Raw genomic sequence first — 23,024 nt, forward strand, 5'->3', positions numbered from 1 at the left:
ATGCAAGCAGTGGTATTCCCTGTGACACTCTACAGAAGAAAAAGTTGGATTTTGAAGAAGCAGGGTAAGAAGTATATTGATGCATTTGAACTCTGGTGTTGGAGAAGACTCCTGAGATTACCATACACAGCCAAAAAATCAAACAAATGGATCATCAAATAAATTAACCCGAGTTCTCACTTGAGGCACAAATGACCAGGCTTAAATTATGCTACTTCGGACACATTATGTGAAGACCTGTCTCTCTAGAGAAGGCTCTAATGCTGGGAAAGGTGGAAGGAAAGACAAGAAGAGGATGATGAGCAGCAAGGTGGATGGAATCAGTGATGAAGGGTGCACCATTGGAAGACCTGAATGACCAGGTTAGGGATACATTGTCATGGAGAAACCCTATGTGGTTGCTAAGAATTGACACGACTTGATGGCACATAATCAATCAAAATCATTACCATGCAAATCTGGAGATTTTCAGGCATGATGTAATCACTTTGATTGTTAATATTGGGTAACTGATCTCAAAAGACTCTTAAAAAGCTGTTGATATATGTGCATATTGCATACAGAGAAACTTGATGATGTTTCCCTTTAAGCCTCTTCAATTAACTGTTTCAAACTTCAAGTATACTTCTAAAACAATCCATATACACATTCATGGAAGCCACAGAATATTGGACTTGAACCTAGAAACCAGTGGTGTTAGGCAAAGAAACAAACCTATATGGATTTTTATAATGGAATGGTGAAGCCAGAATTTATTTAACAAATCACTCACTTTGTGTTCACACCATCAAAGCTGCTATGGAAAGATAACACCTAAACATGTCCCAGTATGGATTTCTTCTCCCATCTATTCTATATTTCAGTACACTTTTGGCACATTTCATTTATAAATGGATATAAATACATTGAATGTTCCCAATAACAAGCATGACTTCCCATTAGAATTAAATAATTTAAATTAAATCATGTAAACACAAAACATAAAACAAAGGGTGATCAGGTTTCTTTACATTTACACACAACTGGTTAATAAAATATTCCTCAAAATACAAAATAGTGTCTTTGAAGAAAAAAAAATAAATCAGTATTTATTTATTTATTTATATTTCGAATTTCGTCACCGCCCATCTCACTCAAAGAGCGACTCTGGGTGGTTTACAATAAAACTGATCTAGATTATCACTGGTCTTCTTCTTGGCATTTGCCTCACACAGTTGCAGAATATTCTTGTTTTTGCACTGAAGCTTATCTACTGTTTTTCACAGAGCCTGATTTGTGTTGAGAGGAGGTGAGTGGCCCAAGGTCACCCAACTGGCTTCTGTACCTAAGAGAAGACAAGAATCTGTGTCTCCCCACTCCTAGTCCAGTACCTTAACAGCACCACCACACTGGCTCTCCTATCTCTGATCTATTATTAATGCCAATCACCAATAACCTCAAAATAAATTTCTGTATTGTTGGCTGTATGTGCAAATTAATTTTTAAGTTTGTATGTTTACAATATAATATACTGCAACCATCCTTATTTTAATATGCAATAAGTTATCACTCTCAATTCTGTAATGTGCTCAAGTCAGCACTGTTCTTACCAACACTGGTGGGTTCTGTCTCTTTTCCTCTTTCAGTATTGTCCATGGACATTTTTTCAAAAAAACTATGAAGTTATTCAGCTACAGGGTATCACATTTTCAAATTTCAAAGCTTATATCCTGCCCATAGTACCTATAGGTCATACAGACCCAGCAAATATGGGTACTTCAAATTCGGCTGACTGTTTTCAGAGAATCTAACTAAAGCTATTTTAATTATCCTGTAAAGCCTCCAAGCTCCCCCTGCTGGATCGTATCTTCAAATTCCATGACGAACTGATTTGCTGGCAAATTAATATAATAAAACAATGCAAACAAACCTAATATTTAGGATTATTACAATCCAGTGATTTTTAATTGGAAGAAAACTGGATGAAAAAATGTTCAGAGGAAAGTCATATTCTAGACAAGCTTTTTTTTTTCTTGCTCCTGAGTGGTTAATCTGAGCAACAGTCCCTAGCCAAATATAGAGTGGTAGAAATTCACCAAAATTCAAATAGGCATGACATTATGAACTTGGAATAATTCCTAGAAGAATTTCATAGCAGGAGGAAATGGCCTCCAAGTGTTCAGTAACCAAAGCCCTTGACTATTATTTATTATAATTTCCAAACTGTACAGCTGGGCTATAACTTACTGCAAGTTTGGAGGCCTGGTGATATATCCCAGCCTATTTTCCATAAAAAGGAAAAGATAACACACATCAAGCTACATACAGGCCTCACTCCTGTCACTTTAATACCAGTCATCTCCGCTTCCCTGTTCACTGAGTCTCTGTCTGAGGATCTTCCACTGGCCAGGCTGTCCAAAGAATGACAGGAAGTTGCATTGTACAGTACTTCATACGGACACTCTTCTGGCTTGCCATCAACATCTGTTAACAGGTCTGTCACCGCTTTTTCCACATTCCCTAAAGAAAGCAAACATGTTAAATCATAAACAGTTGTATAAAATCATCAATAGCTGCAGTGATGCTATTCACAAACTCTGCTCTTTGAAACCCTGGCTACAATCATTCCTTTCCACCATGCCAGAAGTGTAAGCAGCATAATTCTGCACCTTCTATTTTTTATTTTTTTTAGTTTGTATTAGTTTGTATTGTTGTAGTTATAATTTTTAACAAAATTACTATTAAATACATAAATAAAATTCTTGCCTTGGGGTACCCGAACTGAAGTCTCCACAGAAGCAGTTAATGGTGGTGATGTCTTCTCTTCTGTTGTTGCAAGTTTCTTTCTTGTTGTACAGTCTGAACAAATACAATGAGTAAATGAATAACAGAAATGATATGTAAGAGGACTGCACTGCTTGAAGTAGTCCAAAAAACAATAAAACAGTAATCTACTTTTCATATATTTGGATGTGTTGTGCATACTTATTATGGGTTGTATCCAATGTTGTCATTTTGCTAATATTTTTTTTTTAATGGGCAATGACTCTATCCAGTCTTCATAGAATTCCATTTCCCTTTAGTTCCCTAACTGTGGTGGATTTCAGAGCTGGTGCTCCTTCCCAAAAGGGAGGGGGCACCAGCTCTGAAATCCACCACATCACCCCCCCCTTCAGGAACACATTCCCTCACACTAACTCAGAGAGACCTCTCAAGCCTTTGTGAAGTAAATGACAGTGGAGGGAAGGGAGATGAGAAAAAAACCCACTTCTGCTGACCCCTTTTTGGCACATTGCCACTGGATTTAAATAATATTAAATCTACACTGTACACTGTCCAAATGTATACACTTCAGTTATTCTTGCCCTCATGCTAATGTTAGTTAGTGATGGTTACTTCCCCAACAGTATTAAACAGCCAATGGGGAATATCCTTCTCTGTGTGATTCCCCAGTTTTGTTTCCCAATCCTGATGGGTTTGCACTTCTCTTTCACTATCATTAAAAATAAACCCTAAAAACCCATATTTTAAGGCTGCTTTTTAAAATAGCAATGTTATTGGAGTTTACAAATACAAAGATAAAAGACTAATACAAACTAAGAAAATATGAAAAGTTAAAAAAGAGAAGTACAAAGAGATAGAAAAAAGAAAAAAAGAAAAGAGACAGGAAAAAGAGGATATATAAAAGATGACCCTCCTCCCCCCAGACAAGTAGAAACAATTTCAGTAATCTAACACCTTCTCTAGTTAAAAAAAGGAAAAAAAAATATCTCTTCCTCCCGTATCTCATCCCTTCTCAATAATCAAAGTATAAAAAATCATCATATAGTCCTAATTAGCAAAGGTATGTTAAGAGCTACCAGAAATAGCATATATATTTTAACCTTAATCAAAAAAATCCATTTTGTAATCCGGTTTATCATTTATCTAAGAAATAAAGTGAAGTCAGTCTCTCCCCAGTTATTAACAAATCCCTAAAGCCTTGTCGTACAGTCCTGGTCAAGAAACAAAAAAACCCATTAATAACTACCAGAACCCATAACATATATATTTTAAACCTGATCAGATAAGTTAACTTTGTGGAGCTTCTGTTTACTTTTAAAAAGCTTGATCCTTATCCCTGTCAAATAATGACCCCCAAGTTCATTTCTTATCATGTCTTTGTTTCCTTTCAGGGACAGCCTCAGTACTTTATCTTCTTCCAGAAACAGCTTCATTGGTTTAATACACTCCTTTTGTAAATCCAAGGTAAAAAGTCTTCCAAGTCACTCTTCTGATTTATTATTTGTATGTTCCCTTTAATTATTAAGACATCAGCTAGCTTCATTTGGCTCTCCATTGTAACATCTTTCTCCATATCACTCTTATAATCTGGCATTTTTAAATCTGTTTTCAAATCCTCAGCATCTTTTTCCGTATCACATTTGTGATCCAGCTTCAAATCTACATCCAAGACTGCCTCAGTCTCTATTTTATTCAGGAACATCCAGTCTTCTTCTATAGCCTCTGTTCTTCAAATATGTTTTATATAACATTTTAGACAGTCCATAAAAACTACTGTTACAAGTCCTTCTGGCGCTTTAACTATTCAAAATCAATGCTAAATTCCCTTTTGCTATTAAAAGTTTTTCTTTTTAATCTTTAAACTTACAAAAATCTTATTTCATCAAAGATCAAAGGAAATTCTCCTGGTGTGATGAGACTTGCCCTTCAAGAAGGTTCCTAATTTTCAAAAAGGTCTTTAATAAGTTATTTCCAGTATTAATCAAGAGAGGAAGTGAAAGTGAATCTAGTCTCCATTTGAAGGCTCCAAACCGCAACTTAGGCAAGATGTTCCCTGCAACTTCCAGAGCGCTCAACCCACTGGAGATCACAACTTGTCATGAGCACTGATGGTGAGCAGGAGGGGTCCCTATCCAGGGGGGAAAACGCATGCGTAGTAGAGAGAATTTGAGCAGCCATTCAAAGAGACACAGAACAGACCCGCCTTGACTTTTGGGGTTTATCTGTATGGGTTTTCTCACACTTCTTCAGTTTGTTAGGATTTTCTGCCTACTGTAGCAGTAATAAAACACTAGAGACCTATTCCTCGTCTTGGCGTGGTTCCTGCTTGTCAGGACACAACTTGGCGGTTTCTTCACAGGGAGCCTCTGTATGGAGTACTCGTGGATGACCCAGTCCTCTCCTTGTCCAGCAAGGGTTCCAAAGAGCCAATCCCTTTGCCAGCTCCTCTTGTCTGCTGCAGCTGTCGGCTCTGCAAAAGCCAACATTGCTTCCCCAGAATTCCCCTTTTAAGGCTGCTTTTGATTAATCTGCAAACAATTTATGTCTAGAAAATGATCCATTTCATCTTTCTTCCTCTGCCTACTTAATGCTATTGTTGATTTTGCAATGAAGACTGCTTTCAAAATGTCTGACCTAGAGCTTATAAATCTCAAAAATAAACAAAGGATGTATTACATCCATATTTAATTGAAAAGTGATAAAAATACAGCACTGAGGAGATAATTATCAACCTGGGTAAAAACCAGGAAACTATTAATTTAATGATTCATATTTTCAGGAAGTACAGAACAAGTACAAACATCTTTTTTGCTCAATCTAGTCTTCTTTCCATCCACAGTATAGCTAATTAAGCAATTCAGTTAGCAACTGCCTAACTGAAACAAAGCCACACATTTTATGGCTGTTAGTGTGCAATGTTAGTGTGTCTCCTGTTTCTCAACTTTTGCCCTCTGTCCTTTTACATTTATTTATTTACCTTCAATGAGAGCTGCTATTTGTTGGCTTTTTTGAGATGGCAGTTCTCTGACAATCTCCAAAGCGGTCAGGCCTCTGTTATCCTTTATATTCACATCAATGCCTTCAATACAGAGAGAAACTTGACATTACACACAAAATTTCATTTTTAATAATATCCAAATTAGTAACTCTAATTCAGGAACATTAAGAAATGTTGCAAATACTCACACAAGAAAATGTGGTACAAATGTAACTTAAAACTCTTGGCCTTAAACACTTCCTCCGCCTAAATGTGCATTTTGGCCCTCCCTCCATGTTCCTTTAATTATTATTGCACTAATGCATACAGTAATAGTTAAAGCTGCCCTTATGCCATCTGAAGGCCCTTAATTTTAGAAGAAATGTTTTAGAATTTGGGAAGTGCTTTTATTTTAACTATGATTTTAAGATATGTTTATTTTATTGTATTTTTTTATGTGAACAACTTAGGCCTATATTTAAATGAAGCAGGATAGGAATACTGAAAAACAATAAAGCAATAAATATATGTGAAATTATAATTTAGCACTCAGTTATGGTGAAAGCAAATAATAATTTCAGAAGAGAAATGAATGTGAATTCTTGCAGTGTACAACCTCCTGATCTCCAATCAAATATGAGGTTCTAGCAACTCCTCCTTAGCTCTTATTAACTTTCCTAGTTTTTACTAAATATTTCATGAGGCTTTTGGCTTGAAGGAGTTTAAAAAAGTGGGTAAAGATTCAAGTTAAGTTATTATCTGCTTATGTCAGTCATTCTCAAGAACTATGCTAAGGCTGCTGAATGCTTACAACATCAATATCACCAACAAAAAAAGAAATATGTTAAAAGATCCTCACCTGCAGCTAGCAATATCTGTACCACATCTGTTTTGCCAAACAAAGCAGCTTCATGCAAAGCACTGCCTTTTTCTGTCTGTAAAATAAGCATAGATTGAGAATGCCATCAGAAAACAACAAAAGTGCATGTCCAGGTACTTGCTTTACAAACAGAAGCTATCTGTTGCGTTTATTCTAACTTGTACATATTCTCCAAATTTGTTTTTAAACTAGGGCCAAGGATATTCTGTTAAAATCAGCTTCTTTAAAAATAAAGGCTGATCACTCTAAACCATCAACCAGAAATTACAACTAATCAAAAAACGCTGTGTATTTCCCTCTGAATTCAAAACAAAAAAGACACTATCCAGTTGAAAATATAACCATTCAAGCATCACAAATTCTCTAGCTGATGATTAGAAGCCTCCGAGATTTCTGGAGTAAAACAGACTCCGCTAACCTTGAGACAATTTCAAAGCAGAATTCTATTAAATTTCAAACTTACCAAATATTCAAAATAAACTTATTTAACAATCTTATTTTTATTTTTGTATTTATTGGGCTTATAGGCCAACTCTGAGCAGCATACAACTCCCAAATACCTAATTGGGATTTTAAAACATACAATGAAGTAAAACAGTGATTAGAAATATTCCTATTGAATGGGGAGTTGTGATAATAAGTCTGATGTCAAAATATTACTTCAGTGTTGAAATCTCACACAAAAAAATTGAAACAAATACCTGGTAATTGTTATCCATGCCAGCCTCCAGAAGTACATGAACTACAGCTTTATGGCCATTCCTAGCTGCCAGATGTAAGGGGGTGTGTTTCTTAGTATTGCAACTTAATAGATTAGGATGAGCATTAAGCAACATCTTCACAACCTCTAATCTCCCATAGAGAGCAGCCAAATCAAGAGGAGTTTCAAACTTGTTATTGCGCATAGTAGGATCAGTCAACTCCTCCAGAAGAACCTTCACCACTTCCGTATGACCATACTGAGCTGCACAGTGCAATGCCGTCTCATTGTCGTTATTCTGAGATTACATAAGTACAAAAACCATTAGATTTTAGAGACAATTGTAATAAACAGAGCAGTTGTTTTAAATATAAATGTATTAAAACTGTTCCAATTTTTTTCTACTATGTATTCAGTGGCATGGTGAGTACATCATGGTCTTATCATTTATATGTACATACGCACTCATTCAGACGTTTGCTATGTAAGAAAAAATTATAGATGAAATATCTCTTATTGCAGAGATGAAATATCTATTTTGAGATTACTGCTGCTTTTACTGTTCCCTCATTTCCTTCCATTTTTTAAACTCATCAAGCATTAATTATCTACTCAATAAAAGTTACTACAAAGTCTACGAAATTACATTTTGTAAGCCAACAACTTGATAAATAGTATTTCATGACTGTGATCTCTCACTTGGAGAATTTATAAAAGGTTGGAGAACTTGCCTTTTATTAATTAATCTTGCACTATGTTGTTATTTAATTTTATTTAAAATAAAGGGGCACTGGTATCAGGGAACCATGACTAGTTTCATAAATTTATGGAAACTAATTATCTGACAAGAAGCAGCTCTCTCATGTGACCAAATGCTTTTTTGAAACTGAACTTCATAATATTGGGAAGTCACTGAAATATAAAATAGCACTGGATTAAGTCAAGTCCCTTGGTGTGAACCTAAGTGCTTTTAAGATTCTAGTTGATATGTAAGTGAACATAAAAATTCTATGCAAACTGATAGTGCATTTAAATATTTAAACATTTAAATGATGTATATAATTATAATGGCTGAATGTACATAAACAAAACCATGGCTTCACCATAAATGTTTCAATTGTTTAAAAAGGTGAATGAATTAGAACTTTAAAAGTTGTACTGTACTGGACAAAATATAAAAGAGGTTCATTTGTGATTTGTTTCTGCTCTAGCAGCAGTATCAACAATGTTCATTGTCACATGGGCACAAGACAAAAATGGCTAAAACAGAAAGGAAATAGATGTACAGTCAGAGTGTGTTACAAAAAATACATGGAGTGTACAAATGAAAGTTAATATGAACAATGACACACATGCACATACATTTGAAAAATTGAGGAAGACACTTTCAACGATGGCAAAGAAACAATTCAAGCCAAACATTTGCCAAGGAAAAATAGATTTATAGTGAAGGTGATTCTAAATGAGGTAATGCATCATTAACGGCAGAGAAACTCACCATGAATAGAAAAATGTATGGTTCAGGGTTGATAATTAAGATGTAGAATTTAATGAAAAATAATGAAGAACTGTGGTATCTACTAGTTTATATTACAAACTATATATTATGTAACACAGCAGTAAACATCATGGGAGGAAAAACATCAACTGGACTGACACTATACTAAAGATATTTCTCCTCTCAATTGAACTCAGATCCTGGGGATTTTATGGGCATTTACGTGCAGGGTTTTGGCCAAAGTACAGAAGCACTTTGCCACTGTCTTCTTCCAATTTCTTTTTTCCAACTGCACAGTGTAGCCCACAGCCCTGGTATTGCCTGCCTTTTGTTATCCCAATATTAACTAGGCCTGCCACTGCTTGACTTTTGAGCTAGACAAGGCTAGCCAGGTGCTGTTACCTATTTTGTTCTAGTCTACATATTTTGTAACTTCCAGTATTAACAGAGGATTATAGTTTTCCAGTGTCTCCGTTTATACAAAGCCAATGTATGAATAATGACTAAATGGGCAGGAACGAATCAGAAAAAAGGAATTAATATGATTAATATCTTATTGCCATTAGTTCATCAAGCTCTCATTTCCCTTTTAACCAAGTCATTAATTAGATGTTTAAATTTGTTGGTCAACACCTGAAGACAGGCACTTCTGAAATGTGAAATTTTACAAATTCCTGAAAAGTTCACATTCAATTTCAAGTTTGTGGCAAAGAGAATTATTTTTATTTATTTTATTTTATTAATTTGAATGCCACCTTTCAAAACCAATGTAATCTCCAGTTGTTCAGATCCAAAGCACCTATCCTGCTGTCAAGCCAAATAGCTGCAGATCTGACAGGACTTAAATCTGAAGAATCTTCATAAGAAAATAGGATGAAATTGCTATTCACTGGGAGGACAGCCCTGAATGTTCCCTGATTCCCCCAGAACCTTTGGCCTATTAATGCAAAGATCTTACAGCCCAACTGACATTTTTAAAAAGCAAGCCTCTTCTAAAATGCTGAGATTTATTTCTGCAATCCTTAAGAGAAAAAAAAAGCAAAGAATGGTAGCATCATCTCAAAGTCTAAACAATGGTCTGCAGCCTAAACAGCTCTTCTCTTGCCCACTAATCTATTTATCTGGAAGATTTAGGAATGCTTTTCATGGGTATATGAACTAACAGTAGGTCACATCCATCCAGCCAATGTATACTTGATTTTCAACTGGTAAAGTACAAAACTCATAATTTCTGTGATAAAAGCAGTAAATATTAAACAGAAGTTCATAATACTGAGAGCATATCCACAACTGGTGAGCCCAAAGAAACTCTACGAAGAAATAGTTTTATTTATTTATTTATTTATTTGGATTTTGCCACCGCCCATCTCCCCCAAGAAGAGGGACTCTAGGCGGTTTACAAAAAAGCTAACAAGTTAAAAACAATAACAATAGTATAAAAATATAAATACAAATATAAAATATAAATATAAATATAAAAAATGAAAAATGAAAAATAAAATCCAGATGGCAATAAAAGATCTAATTTAGTTTGTATGTATGTGGGGAACGCTCTAAGGCACCAGCCATTCCCAAGAATAACTACTCCCCTTTCCCTTAGTTGATGGAAAGGATAAAACACCAACTTATACTGAGATAATTTTTAACTATTATAACTCTAGAAAAAATATTTCCAATTCTCATGTATGATCATGTAATGTTTTTGGCATCTAGTCTCCTTTGTGCATTTTGTGAAGTCATTTTGAACACGCACACATCTCAGCAATCAGTGTAGGCTTGTTCAGGACAATCAGATCAAAGAACCTTTAATCTACAAACAAATGTATGCAGATAATTCAACTAGGAAAAATGCACAATTATATCTAATTAAGAATTTGTCAAAGCCCATTGTCTAACTATCATCTATTGTTCCTCATCCATAATGAAATGCCTGCTAACACATTCATCGGCTTTCTTTTTATAGTAAAACCGTATGCCCTATAAGAAGTAACTAAAACCACTGTGTGTGTGCAGACTTTCAAGTCAGTGTTGACCCCTGGACAAGTCCCTACAGTTTTCTTGGCAAGATTTCAGAAGTGGTTTGCCACTGCCTGCTTCCTAGGGCTGAGAGAGATTGACTGGCCCAAGGTCACCCAGCTGGCTTTGTGCCTAAGGCAGGACTAGAACTCACAGTCTCCTGGTTTCTAGCCTGATGCCTTAACCTCTAAACCAAACTGGCTCTCAACTAGAACCTCTAGTAGTATTTAAAAGAAATGTCTGGAGAAATAAAAAGCATCACTTCCAGTTAGTTCAAAAATATTTTGAACAAATATGTAACAATTACTCTTCATATTTATAAATGGGACATGTAGCACATGGACATGCTAGCAGCACAGAAGAGTTCTGGGGTGCATTGGCTCCATGGTGTCCTATTATTAAAGCAATCTATTGAGGGATAAAAAGACTGAAGGACAGCATGCAAACATGACAAACAAGAGTAGATCTAACATATGGAGAAGTTCAGCATAACTCACAGAAGTATTTTTGTCTATAAAAAATTTATCTCAAGAAGGTGGGGGGTCGACACATGAAGTTGTTTGCTACAAATACTTATAAAGATTGTACCGAGCAAGGATAACATTAGCTTCAAAGAAGGGTATCCTGGCTGTCTGATAACCTATAACAGATAGACATAGCATTGACTTTTTAAGATTTCAAATATGTTTTGTTTCTATAGGCAGTCCATGAAGTTATGCTTATTTCTTGTCTGTTCTCACAGAAAGTTTAACAAACAGTATTGTTTAAAATAACATATTATACTATTTATTCATTTCTATGCCATTCATCCTTCCAAGTGAGCTTAGGGTAATATGCTTCTTAGGACTGGATTACTTTTAAAATAACATTTGATTTTAATAGTATTTATTAACTTAAAATTATATTAAAGTATATAAAGCTCAGAAAGTAGCCTTGAACACATATTCATCTCATTTTTTTCTTCATTATTTTGTTAAGGGAGTCTACCACATATATTGTTTTTGTTTTGAATCTATTTGGTTTCCCTTACTTGGAAATCTAACCTACTACATCTGATTTTTAAAAAATGCATGACGTTTGAAAATTCAAGTATTTTATCACTTTGAAAAACTAATATGTACTTCAACATTCTGGCCTTTTTCTGAAAATTTGAAACACTGAACAAAACAGTGCTAAATAAATCTGCTTATCAGACTACATTCATGTAAAGAAAATCAGTCTGTGTCATAGTCTGTGGAAAGGTTAACTTCAGAGAGAACTAAGTAAAATTGTATAGGTTTATGAAATTCTTGTATGAACAACTGGAAACTGTAAAAAGCAAGTTTTCCTTAGCCAATACCAATCTTTGGTGTCATTTTATCAAATAACTGGTAGTGGGTTGAAGGCTAGTGTCAATATATTTTAATACATTTCTGTTAACTGATGGAAGTCAATGCTGAAATATATAGTGTTGGACACCAGTTTAGATACTATTTAAAAAGATAGTACCCCTCTCCTCCAGATCTCCAGAGGCATCTGGCTTGGTGGAAACAAACTGATGAGTAAGTCAGAGGTGTGTACTCTCTTTCTCGATTTGCACCTTATTATTGGTGCTGTTGTTTTTACTAAAGGTAGAGGGTAGAACAAGGACTCATGATATTACACAAGGGGCATTTTTGTGTACCCCTGGCATTTTAGGGTTTGACTTATAACCTACTTAGATCATATTCAGAGAAACTGATGGCTTACACATCATGTTTTTTTGCTTCCACCCAGAAAGGAAGACAGACTAAGAAATCATTTAAAAAGCGACATAAACTCTGGTACTGCAAAGAAAGGGGTTGGAAACTACATGCAGCTAAATTTGGTGGCCACTCTGTTAAGGCTACACACAGTCAACAGACCAAGGTGATGGAATCTAAATCTATTAAATATAAACAAGCTATTCATAATTTGCTTTAGATTCATAAGGTACTTTAGAATTTAAACTAATGACCTTTACCTGAAATGATCAATGTATTAAAACTTAACTGCACTCAGTCAGATTAGCACCACTTAAAGATTGCTTTTCCAGCTAAAAGACCAGACCCTTTATGGATCATAATGGTAAGTTTTAATCATGCGGTGTGTATTACAATGGGTCATATTGTGTAATTTGATCATTTATGGAAATATATAACTTAACCACATTCATTTTTCATTTAATGGAGAAAATGTATCCTCAGGAGTAACTACTTCCTCCTGTTTTGGGAAATTTGTGGTACATTCACTCAGTGGATTCTGACCTATTATTAAGGTTTCCATGGTACAGACTTTTTAACGCCACACAAATTAAAAATGACTGGATTTTTTAAAAACACCTATTCAGACACAGAGAACTAGCTTTAGAGTTCTTTGGATTCCAGTTTTGGTACTTAAGTAAATTATATTGCTACTAACTTGTGTAGAGACAGCCAAGGCAATCACAAATTTCATAAATTTCCTAGCTAAATATAGATATGAATCCTGCAATAAAAATGCATTATGACAAAAGAGATTATACTGCTTTATTTAGGTGCAAATATTTTAATTACTACAGTAAACAAATATATGAATTATCAAAAAGAAAAAAACAATTCAATCAATTATTTAAACTGGTCTTTTTCCACAGTGATTTTAAAAATATTATTTCAATTTCTGACTTTTGGTAGGAATATGGTGGACCAAGCAGCTGTGCCCGCAAGCTCCGCAGGCAGAACTGGCATCATGGCAGTTTTTCTGGGCTCAGGCTGGTTTCTCCTGTAGCCCAGAGCACTCTTCCAGATCAAGGAAAACACTTGGAATTGACCCGTTCATCCTCCAGACGGCGAGTTGCAGCCAGGAGATCGTGGATAGCATGTGCGATCGACAGGTACGATTTTGCTGGGAGGCTGGGACTTCACCATTTCTGAGCCACGCTGCAGCCCTTAAAGGGACATTAAGTCCAGCCACCCCATTTCTAAAGCACCCAATTTATTGATTTTTAAGTTTTTGTACCCTAAGAGAAATTTTCTACAGTAAGAAGAAGCGGACTCTCTTAGTAGGTTTCCCTTGACATTAAGCCCAGTCGTGTCCGACTCTAGGGGGCGGTGCTCATCTCCGTTTCAAAGCCGAAGAGCCGTTGTTTGTCCGTAGACACTTCTGTGGTCATGTGGCCGGCATGACTAAACAGAACGCTGTTACCTGCCCACTGAATCGGTACCTATTAATCTACTCACATTTGCATGTTTTCGAACTGCTAGGTTGGCAGGAGCTGGGACTAGCAATGGGAGCTCACCCCATCATGCGGATTTGAACTGCCAACCTTCCAATCGGCAGGCTCAGCAGCTCAGTGGTTTAACCCACAGCACCACCGCGTCCCTGGATACTCTTAGTGCTTATCATTATTTCTGAATTAAATTTTTAGAATCTTTTAAAGTTTTGGCTTGTTTTCCCATTTAAAGATTAAGGAAGACTGAGAATAAATAATTGCCTTCCTGCTATCATTTTTGTACTGAATTTGAAGGACTGAATATTTTCCTACACGTTGGATTTGCCTTTTGAATCTTCAGTTTTCTGTTCACTTTCCCTGGGACCTGCTTGTTAGTACACTTTCTCTTGTGCCAATTTCATTCAGAAGTTTTTCATTAACTCATTAACTCCTCTCTGCGTGAGTCAAGTATCTAGGGGGTGCCGTAATCTACTGGACATCGGGGAGGAAATTATTTCTAAAGTGTGTCATCTGGCTGAAGATGTTATGGAAGATCAAGATTTTGACAAGGATGGAGATCTTTCTGACAGTGAGACTGAAATAATGCCAGACGAAGACTACATTTTGGTGCTGAAGGGGTTAAAGTGACAGTCTGAGCTGCAGATTACAAGGAGAGCTGTTTTTCTGAGGGAATGTTATGGCTTTTTGAGGAAATGTTATGGGAGAGAACAGTATCTGCTTTGTGGGAGGTTTTTTTGCTGAGAATTTTGAGTTTTTAAGGAGGGCAGTTGGGCAGTTTGATTTCTGCAAGAAAAATGCCTTGGGTGTAATAGGGAAATATGTAAATGTCTTAGTATATTTTGAAGTGGGGTAAAAACTTAAGAATATATAATTGGACTGACAATGAGGCTATTATGATTTTATTTCTCTTTAATGATTTGGATTAAGATTTACTGGACTTTTTAAAGATTTGATTTGTAAGACTTATAAGGTATTTATAAGGTATTAATAATTATAGTAATAATTGCTTGGTTTTTAGGCTTAATAGGGTTGAGATTGTTGTAGTATTATCAATTATAAAAGTAGACAATTTATATGTTTTTATTATTTGATTTTATTATAGTGGACAGAAATATATAGAATAGTGCCAGGAAGGAAACAAATAAATGTTGTTCGTTGGGGGAGGGAAGTTGTTTTAGAAGTGTGTGTGTGTGTTTGTGTGTTCTCCTTTTTTTCTATAAGGGGAAGGAGCAATTGCATTAGTGATTTGTATATATGTTAATGGAAGGATTTATAGAAATAATGTGATCTTGGTTTGATATAGAATAAGGTATTGATTATGGAAATTGCTGTATATTCTTGCTGTTACTTCTCTATGTAATCTTCAGAAGTTACTTCTCTATGTAATCTTCAAAATTCTTTTTTCTTGTGTTTCACACTTTTTAAGTTTTTTTTCTTTTTGTAGGTTTTTTTCGTAGTTTTTATCTTTGTTTCAAACTCAATAAAATTCTTTTAAAAATATTATTTCAATTTCTGGTTTAAAGATCTAAGAACTTCAGTGTCAGCATTCTCCATTGGGATGATCTATTTTAGAGTGAAAAATACAGAGACAGAGTATAGCTTCTGAAACATCCTTAATGTCCAAAAACTGTAACGGACATATGACAAAACTGAGCGAGCAAAGTGCTGCTGCAATCCTCCCCAGAATTTGTACATTATGAATCTTAGTACAGAAGGTCATTTAACATATCAAAGATTAATGGTTACCCTACATTTACATACTATATCCGCTGTAGTATGAATCTACAAAAGCATGTAACTTAAATAATTCACCCTATTTATTTCTAACTTTGAAAATCTGTATATGTTTAAAGCCATACAGATGAAGCCCAATTTGATTTGGACCTTAAAAATTAATATGTAAGCTGCTCTAATATGATGGTATAAAAATTAAAATAATCCATTACAACATGTATTTCTTTTGAGCTTCATTATAACAAAGAATCACTTAGGATACTTCTAAATATTCTATTGGATTGTCTGGGCAGTAATTTCAGATTACTTTCAATATTTTCAGATGTTTGTTTTGGTAAATTGCTTTTCTATTTTTTCTTATAAAGGATTGCTAGAAGCAGAAGAACATAGGCTAAATTCAGATAAAGAAATATCCAGATGTTCAAAAGCAACTAGTGAAATAAGAACAAAATATACATACTTATACACAAATGGATACACACACACACACACACACACACTCAGTAAAGGCATTGTTGTCCTCATCCAAGCACTAACAAAAATTGTTCCGTTCTGTATTCTGTAGCATCATCACTATTAGCAAAATGAAGTTCAATATTGCTAAGAGTGCGTACCTTATTTTGGATAGTATACCATAAACATATTCAGTATTATTCCCTTTCTTATTAAAAAGAGAAACAATACCAGAATGTTTTGAAGTTATATTTTTGAATGCTATAACTGATTTGGGAATCAACAAGTATCCCAAATCTACCAAGTCAAAGCACTGGAAGACCTTGTTAAGCATCAAGTAGAATTTTACCAACCAGCCTAATCAAAGATGGCTTAATACAAATTTCATGTTAAAGAGATTGCATTTTCAGTCCCTCCACAGCCATCCCCAAATAGGCATCATCAATGAACTAGATGACAAGGCTTCTGAAAGCACAAAAATACAACTTGGAGTAATGATATAGTGAAGTCCTGTCAGCGAAGTACACACCTTGGCATTGATATAGGGGTCAAAGGGGCCGTACTTTTTGAGTTCTTTGATCTCAAGAGCATTCTACAAAAAGGAGAGGAAAAGAAAATGTGATGATGAAATGGCAGGATATAGTAAAAAGGCAGTGAGTGATTCTGAAGGGGATAAATGATAGAACATGACAATATTTCATTCCAATGAAAAGCAATTAATTAAACTAGCCATTCCAGCTTTCAATAGTTGATCATGCATATTGTTTTAAAGACAACATGCAAAGCTCAACTGAAAATTTTAAGTTCTCTATTTAACATTTCACTATAACATTTTACAAATAGTTGGCCTCATGCTAGCTATAGATTGTAAGAGCCTTCACTTTCATATGGCCCCTTCCAATATATTAAATAATTACAAATAGCATTATAGAATTTAAAATGTTAACAAGAACAAACTGATTGACAAAGCTGTTCCCTAGAAGCACAATAAACAAAGCCCAACAAAAAGTATTTCCAAATAATATGATCAAAAACATTTTAATGTGTACATTTGACTGTTCAAACATGAAAAATATTACTAGTCAGCAAATGAACTTCTTCGAATATTTATAAAAGACTCTGCTAAGTTACATGTTATCACAGGTAATAAGCCCCATAGTGATGGGTCTATCATAGAGATGGAATTTTAACTCTAATTCTGAACAAGTTGTTCAGTCTGTCCTCCTAGTCTGGTTGCTATCTGGCCTATAGTAGTAGTATAATATGGGTAATACTTCCTATTGGAAGTGAATATATAGCTTCAAATAATTTCACTTTCCACAAGAAAAAATGTCATGTAGACCTGAGATCCTTGGGGTGCTCATTCTTGGTGATGCCCCTTCTATGGTACAGCTTACCCCTGGACATCCAGTGCTCCTCAGCATTATTGGCCTTGACTCTTTAGAAATGCATTTGGGGAAGTGGAGGTTCAGTCTGCCTCCATGGGATGGCACTTAATGTCTGTTAAGTGTTTTATGTTTTTGATCCTTTGTTTTGGTATTCTGTAAGCTGCTTTAGCCTATGAGAATTCAGCAGCATAGAAGTCTTAGCAAATACATACATACTGTACATGCATACAAAAAGGCAAGTGAAATAATTTCATGAGGAAACTCGCTAGTATTCTCAATATTTGTTTCTCTGTATACCAGTCCCTGTTTAATCTGGAGCAATATTGTACAAGTTTCCCTAGTCTCCAAATCAATACTAGCACTATGAGGTGTATATGTCTACACGTGTGTGTGATAGAGAATTTTCAATCATACTAGTCAAATGGCGTGCATTTTAAACAATAGGAACAATTACTGTTTTTCTTTCATTTGAGCACAGCACTTTAGTAAATTAATTATTAATATCTGAAAGCTGTATTGCAGTTAACTGCACAAGATTAGCTTGCTAAGCAAAAGTAGTAAAGCAATATAAGGTAACTACAAAATATGGCAAAAAAAGAATAAGGCTATTCAGATTTGCCTCACCACAAAAATAAACTGATACACCAACTACATCAAGTTTCAAATTGTCCAGGAAATTGAGAGGGGGGGGCAGGAACAATGGTTAAAATCCTCCCATTATATATGAACCAGTTCACCTATTGCTCACTTCCACAGTTCTCAATCTGGCCAACCAAAAATACAGCTTTCAGGAAACAATCTTTCAAATTTGCTGTACAATAATAGCATTTAACTTTTAGCTGTTTCTCAAGCAAGATATCAGACAACAAATTTAGCCTTGTAGATGCTATATTCACTCCCTCCTAGGGAATAACATAACAAACCTTGTCAGATCATTAAGAGCATAAAAAGAGGAACGTATTCAGACCTGCTCATTTACTTTAGTATGGGAGGGTCCCTGGTGTATTAGCAGTTTCACTATTTCAGCATCTCCCTTCCAAGCTGCCAAATGGAGAGGGTAACAGCCTTTGCAGTCAGCCACATTGGTTAATGCATCATTTCTCAACAGAACTTCCACAACATCCCTGAGGACGGAATAATGCCATGAAACTTTAGAAGACTTCTAGATATGACAATCAAAAACAAACAGTAAATTGGATACATGTGTTAATGAGAACATCAGTTTATACACAGTCCATTTGCAAAACATTTCCAGATTCAAATGTCCACCAGGGCTCCTTATGAACTGGAAAGTGAAAACAGCCTATTCTTTATCCACCAAAAGAAAATAAGGCTGCAATCCACTAAACTGGAAGGTAACTTTCAGCATAGTTTGTAGAACATAGCTAGGAAAGGTTCAACTGGCACATAAAATGCGTTTGTGCAAAGGCTCTCCTGGCTACAGCCGCCACTTGCTATTCAAGCTGGAGCTGTGAGTCCAGGAGGACCCCCAGACTGTGCATCAACTCTGACTGAGGAAGTGTAACCCTAGCCAGAATTAAAGATGGCAAATCACTAGATATGGGGTAGCCCTAAAACCAACAGTGACTCAGTCTTGTCAGAGTTAGGTTCTTCCCCATCCAGACACTTACAGCTTCCAGGGATATGTATGATCCGTCATCGAGGTGATGGTGTGTGTGTGTGTGTGTGTGTGTGTGTGTGAGAGAGAGAGAGAGAGAGAGAGAGACAGAGAGAGAGAGAAACTTATTTTAAATGCATAACAGACAGATAATATTTGGATGTGGCTCAGAAAGACAACTCCCTAATTCACTGAACTATAAGGAGGAAAAGGAGGGGGAGGAGGAGGAACAGCACTATCAGACTTGCATGATTCTGTTATTATAGCCAATCTCAAGAAAAGTAGTTTTAGCCTTCCTGTGGAGTTGATTTCTTGGCTTGATCTACTTAGTGGGCTGACATATGTGATGGATGACCTCACCCAGAGGTTTCATGAAGATGTTAAATAGAAGAGAGGAGAGAATTAAGCCCAGTGGCACCCCAAAAGGCAGAGGCTTAAGGATAGACCTCTCCCCCCACATACCAACTGGAACCAACCATGGAGTAAGGAGAACCACTGAAAAACAAGACCTCCCACTCCCAACACCTCAGCTGACCCAGAAGGATGCCATGACTGATAGTACTGAAAGACATTAAGAGGTCAAATAGATACACCATCCCCATCCCAAGCCCACCAGAGGTCATCGACAAGTGCGATCAATGACATCTCAGTACTATATCCCTGCCTGAAAACCAAATTATAACAGGTCCAGTTAATTTGCTTTCTCTAGAGCCCTGTGAAGCTGTAGGCCTACCACCTTCTCAACAATCTTCTCCAAACAGGGAAGATTAGAGATTGGGCAAAAATTGTCCAGTAGTGACTTCCTGAGAAGGAGCAAACCACTGTCTCCTTCAAGGCACATGGAACCATCCCCTCTCACAAAAAAGCATTTACTACTACTTGGACCCAGTTACATATCACCTAGCTCTATATCACCTCTCTGGAGGCCTTGACCAAACAGGAGGGACAGGAACCTAACACACAGGGAACAGAATCATCAACCTAAGGACCCTGTCCACTTCCTTGGGAGTAATCAAATCAAACTCAGTCCAGATAACTGGACAGGACCAAGCCACAGTAATCTCCACAGGACCAGCACAGGCAGACTCTACCTCTAGGCAGATCTGAGCCACTTTAACCAACAGATGCTTTACATAATCTTCACAGCAGATTTGCAAAGGTTACTATGACACCTTCTTATCCTTATTACTGCTGCTGATTTCACTGTTTCAGCATATTTTGTTTACTTGGATTTATATAAACTAAGATCATAGAAACAACTGTGAGCAATTCAGTACAGAAAGTCCTTGAGTTACAACTGCAATTGGGACCAGGATTGCTGTCACTAAGTGATGCGATCATAATGTGTGATGTCATGTGACTACATTGTTTAGCAATGGCAATCCAGGCAGTCCTGGTTGTTGTTGTAACCCAAGACATGCGGATCATTAAGGAAGAAGCAGAGGGAGTCCCAGGTAAGGAGCACGGGGGTGCCACAGGGGGGTGGGGGAGGCCCGGGGAGGCCCGGCATAGGCCATGAGCGAGTCAGGGGAGCTCAGTGCAGCACAAGCTCAAAAAGGCCAGGGAATGAGGGTGCGAGGTACATGTGAATGCAGGGAGGCCAGGGAAAAATGGTGCAGGGTACATGTGGGTAAGTGTAGAGAGGCTGAGGAAATTGCATGTGGGGTGCGTGCAATTGCAGGAATGCTGTGGAAAGAGGGCTCTTTCCACAGCCTCCTGCAATTGCATGCACCCAGCACCTTCTTTCCTCGGTGTGTGTGTGCAATCACAGGGAGGCTATGGAAAGAAGGCCCGGGGTGCATGCATGTGATTGCAGGAGGCTGGGGAAAGAGGGCATGGGATGTGTGTGAGTGAAGGGGGGAAGGAGGGCGCAGTGCATGCAAGAGAAGAAAGGCTGGGTCACATGATCGCCATTTGCAACCTTTCTTGCCAGCTTCCCCATTGACTTTGCTTGTGGGAAGCCGGCAGGGAAGGTTGCAAATGGCGATCATGTGACCATGGGATGCTGCAACTGGTCGTAAGTGTGACCTGTTTTTGTTCATGTGACCATGAGGGCACTGCAACAGCTGGAACTTCGAGTACCGGTCATAAATCCCTTCATTCAGCACCGTTGTGACTTCAAACGGTCGCTGAATGAATGGTAGTAACTCAAGGACTATCTGTAGCAAAGAAATTATCAGCAAAGATCACTATTTTTTCAAATTAAAGGATAAGAGGGTCTTAAAATGAGGAATAGTTCTTTGTAACTATTAGTAACAAGCATATAAGTAGCCAACGCTCATTCTTTCTCAAAGATGCAAATGAACTGGAAATTATGTAGAATACACAGCTGCAAGTGAACATCTGTAGAGCCTGTTCTCCAAGACCACTAATGTGTTGGGGAAGGCACAGAATAGGATAGAAAAACAAAAAAATAGTAGTGTCTAAAACAGCCTGTGCGAGTTTAGCCAGTAACAGTGCTATATGGTGGAGAACTAAAACCTCAGAAAATGCTGAAAATGAAACACTGAACTTACTATATTTGTTTTTAAAAAATGGATACAGAGAATCGACAGCTGCATTGTCCGTTCATTACTCTAGCAAAAGAATTTTCTTTTGCAGCCTCTAAATGGCAGTAAAGAGCAGCTTTCCAGCCAGTTGAGGAATGACAAACATACTCATAACAGCTCTACAGTGTAGGATGTAAAAAGAGATGTAGATGGCAAGTACTAGAGAAATAATTTGCCGCTCAGTAAAAAAAAAACAACTAAAAAACAACACATTTGTGAAAAGAAGAAAACCAGAGCCTTCAAGAAAATACAACATCACATTAAGTCTAATAATTTTGTTTTCCTATTGGGGATGGAAAGTATTCTAAGTTGGGATTTGCTAAAGTAGTCCCAATATGTTTTGATTTCAGCAAAGCGTTTGTTAAAACAGCCCAAGACATGGTGATTAGCAAACTAGTTACATGTGGGCTGGATAGAAGGATAATTAAATGAATACACTACCGGCTTGAAAAATCACACTGAGTGTCCGTAAATGGCTATTCATTAAGAAGAAGCACAATGAAATGATAAGTAGAATGCCATAAGACTTGGGCCTTGGCTGTGTGTTCAACATTTTTATTAATCACTTGAATGAGGTGCTGCAGGAATGCATGTCAAATTGGCTAGGATAGCTAGTAGCATAGAAGACAGAATTAACATTCAAAATAAACTTGAGAAATTAAGATACTGGCAGATGACAAAAGATTAAATTTTAAGAGGGAAAAGTAGGGAACAGAAATCAAATGCAGAGATATAAAATTGGGGATACTTGACTGGCAACAGAGTTTGTAAAAGAGACCTTGGAATACTAGCTGATTACAAACTAAATATGAAGGGTACGTATGTTGGATATGTTCAAGTAGAGGCTGGACAGTCAGTTGTGGGGGATGCTTTAAACTGGATTCTTGTACTGAGCACAGAGTTGGACTAGATGCCTTAATGGTTTCTTCTGAATCTGTGATTCTATGACTGAAGTAATTTTTACAGCTTCAAACATTTTTGAAGCACAAAAACCCTGATAAATCATCAACTAAATAATAATAATAATAATAATAATAATAATAATAATAATAATTTATTAAATTTATATGCTGCCCAACTCCCAGTGACTCTGGGCTACAGAAGTAACAGCTGCATTTCAAAATCTCTCATCCTACTATAACCAATGTACAAGCAGCACGAGAAAATGAATCTTGAAAAACCTTTTGCCTCTCTTTCCTATAGAAATGCCTTCTGGGTAGATGAAGAAGAATAGAGAAAT

The 23,024-nt window shown here is 36.5% G+C and overlaps 1 protein-coding gene across 6 annotated transcripts in view; it reads right to left on the minus strand.

Moving 5' to 3' along the window:
* ANKS1A (ankyrin repeat and sterile alpha motif domain containing 1A) overlaps positions 1-23,024 on the minus strand; it is a 139,996-nt gene that overhangs the window by 92,533 nt on the left and 24,439 nt on the right. For 4 of the 6 annotated variants that reach the window (XM_063297612.1, XM_063297613.1, XM_063297611.1 and 1 more), the window contains exons 3-9: positions 18,585-18,741; positions 16,759-16,821; positions 7,322-7,618; positions 6,600-6,675; positions 5,741-5,842; positions 2,746-2,838; positions 2,306-2,499 (exon numbers count right to left, since the gene is read on the minus strand). In XM_063297612.1, coding sequence (XP_063153682.1) covers positions 2,306-2,499; positions 2,746-2,838; positions 5,741-5,842; positions 6,600-6,675; positions 7,322-7,618; positions 16,759-16,821; positions 18,585-18,741 — 982 coding nt within the window. The remainder of the gene's footprint in view (positions 1-2,305; positions 2,500-2,745; positions 2,839-5,740; positions 5,843-6,599; positions 6,676-7,321; positions 7,619-16,758; positions 16,822-18,584; positions 18,742-23,024) is intronic. The other 2 variants (XM_063297615.1, XM_063297614.1) reach the window with 1 other exon arrangement.

This window comes from Candoia aspera, chromosome 3, assembly GCF_035149785.1.
Source record: "Candoia aspera isolate rCanAsp1 chromosome 3, rCanAsp1.hap2, whole genome shotgun sequence".
NCBI classification, from domain to species: domain Eukaryota; kingdom Metazoa; phylum Chordata; class Lepidosauria; order Squamata; family Boidae; genus Candoia; species Candoia aspera.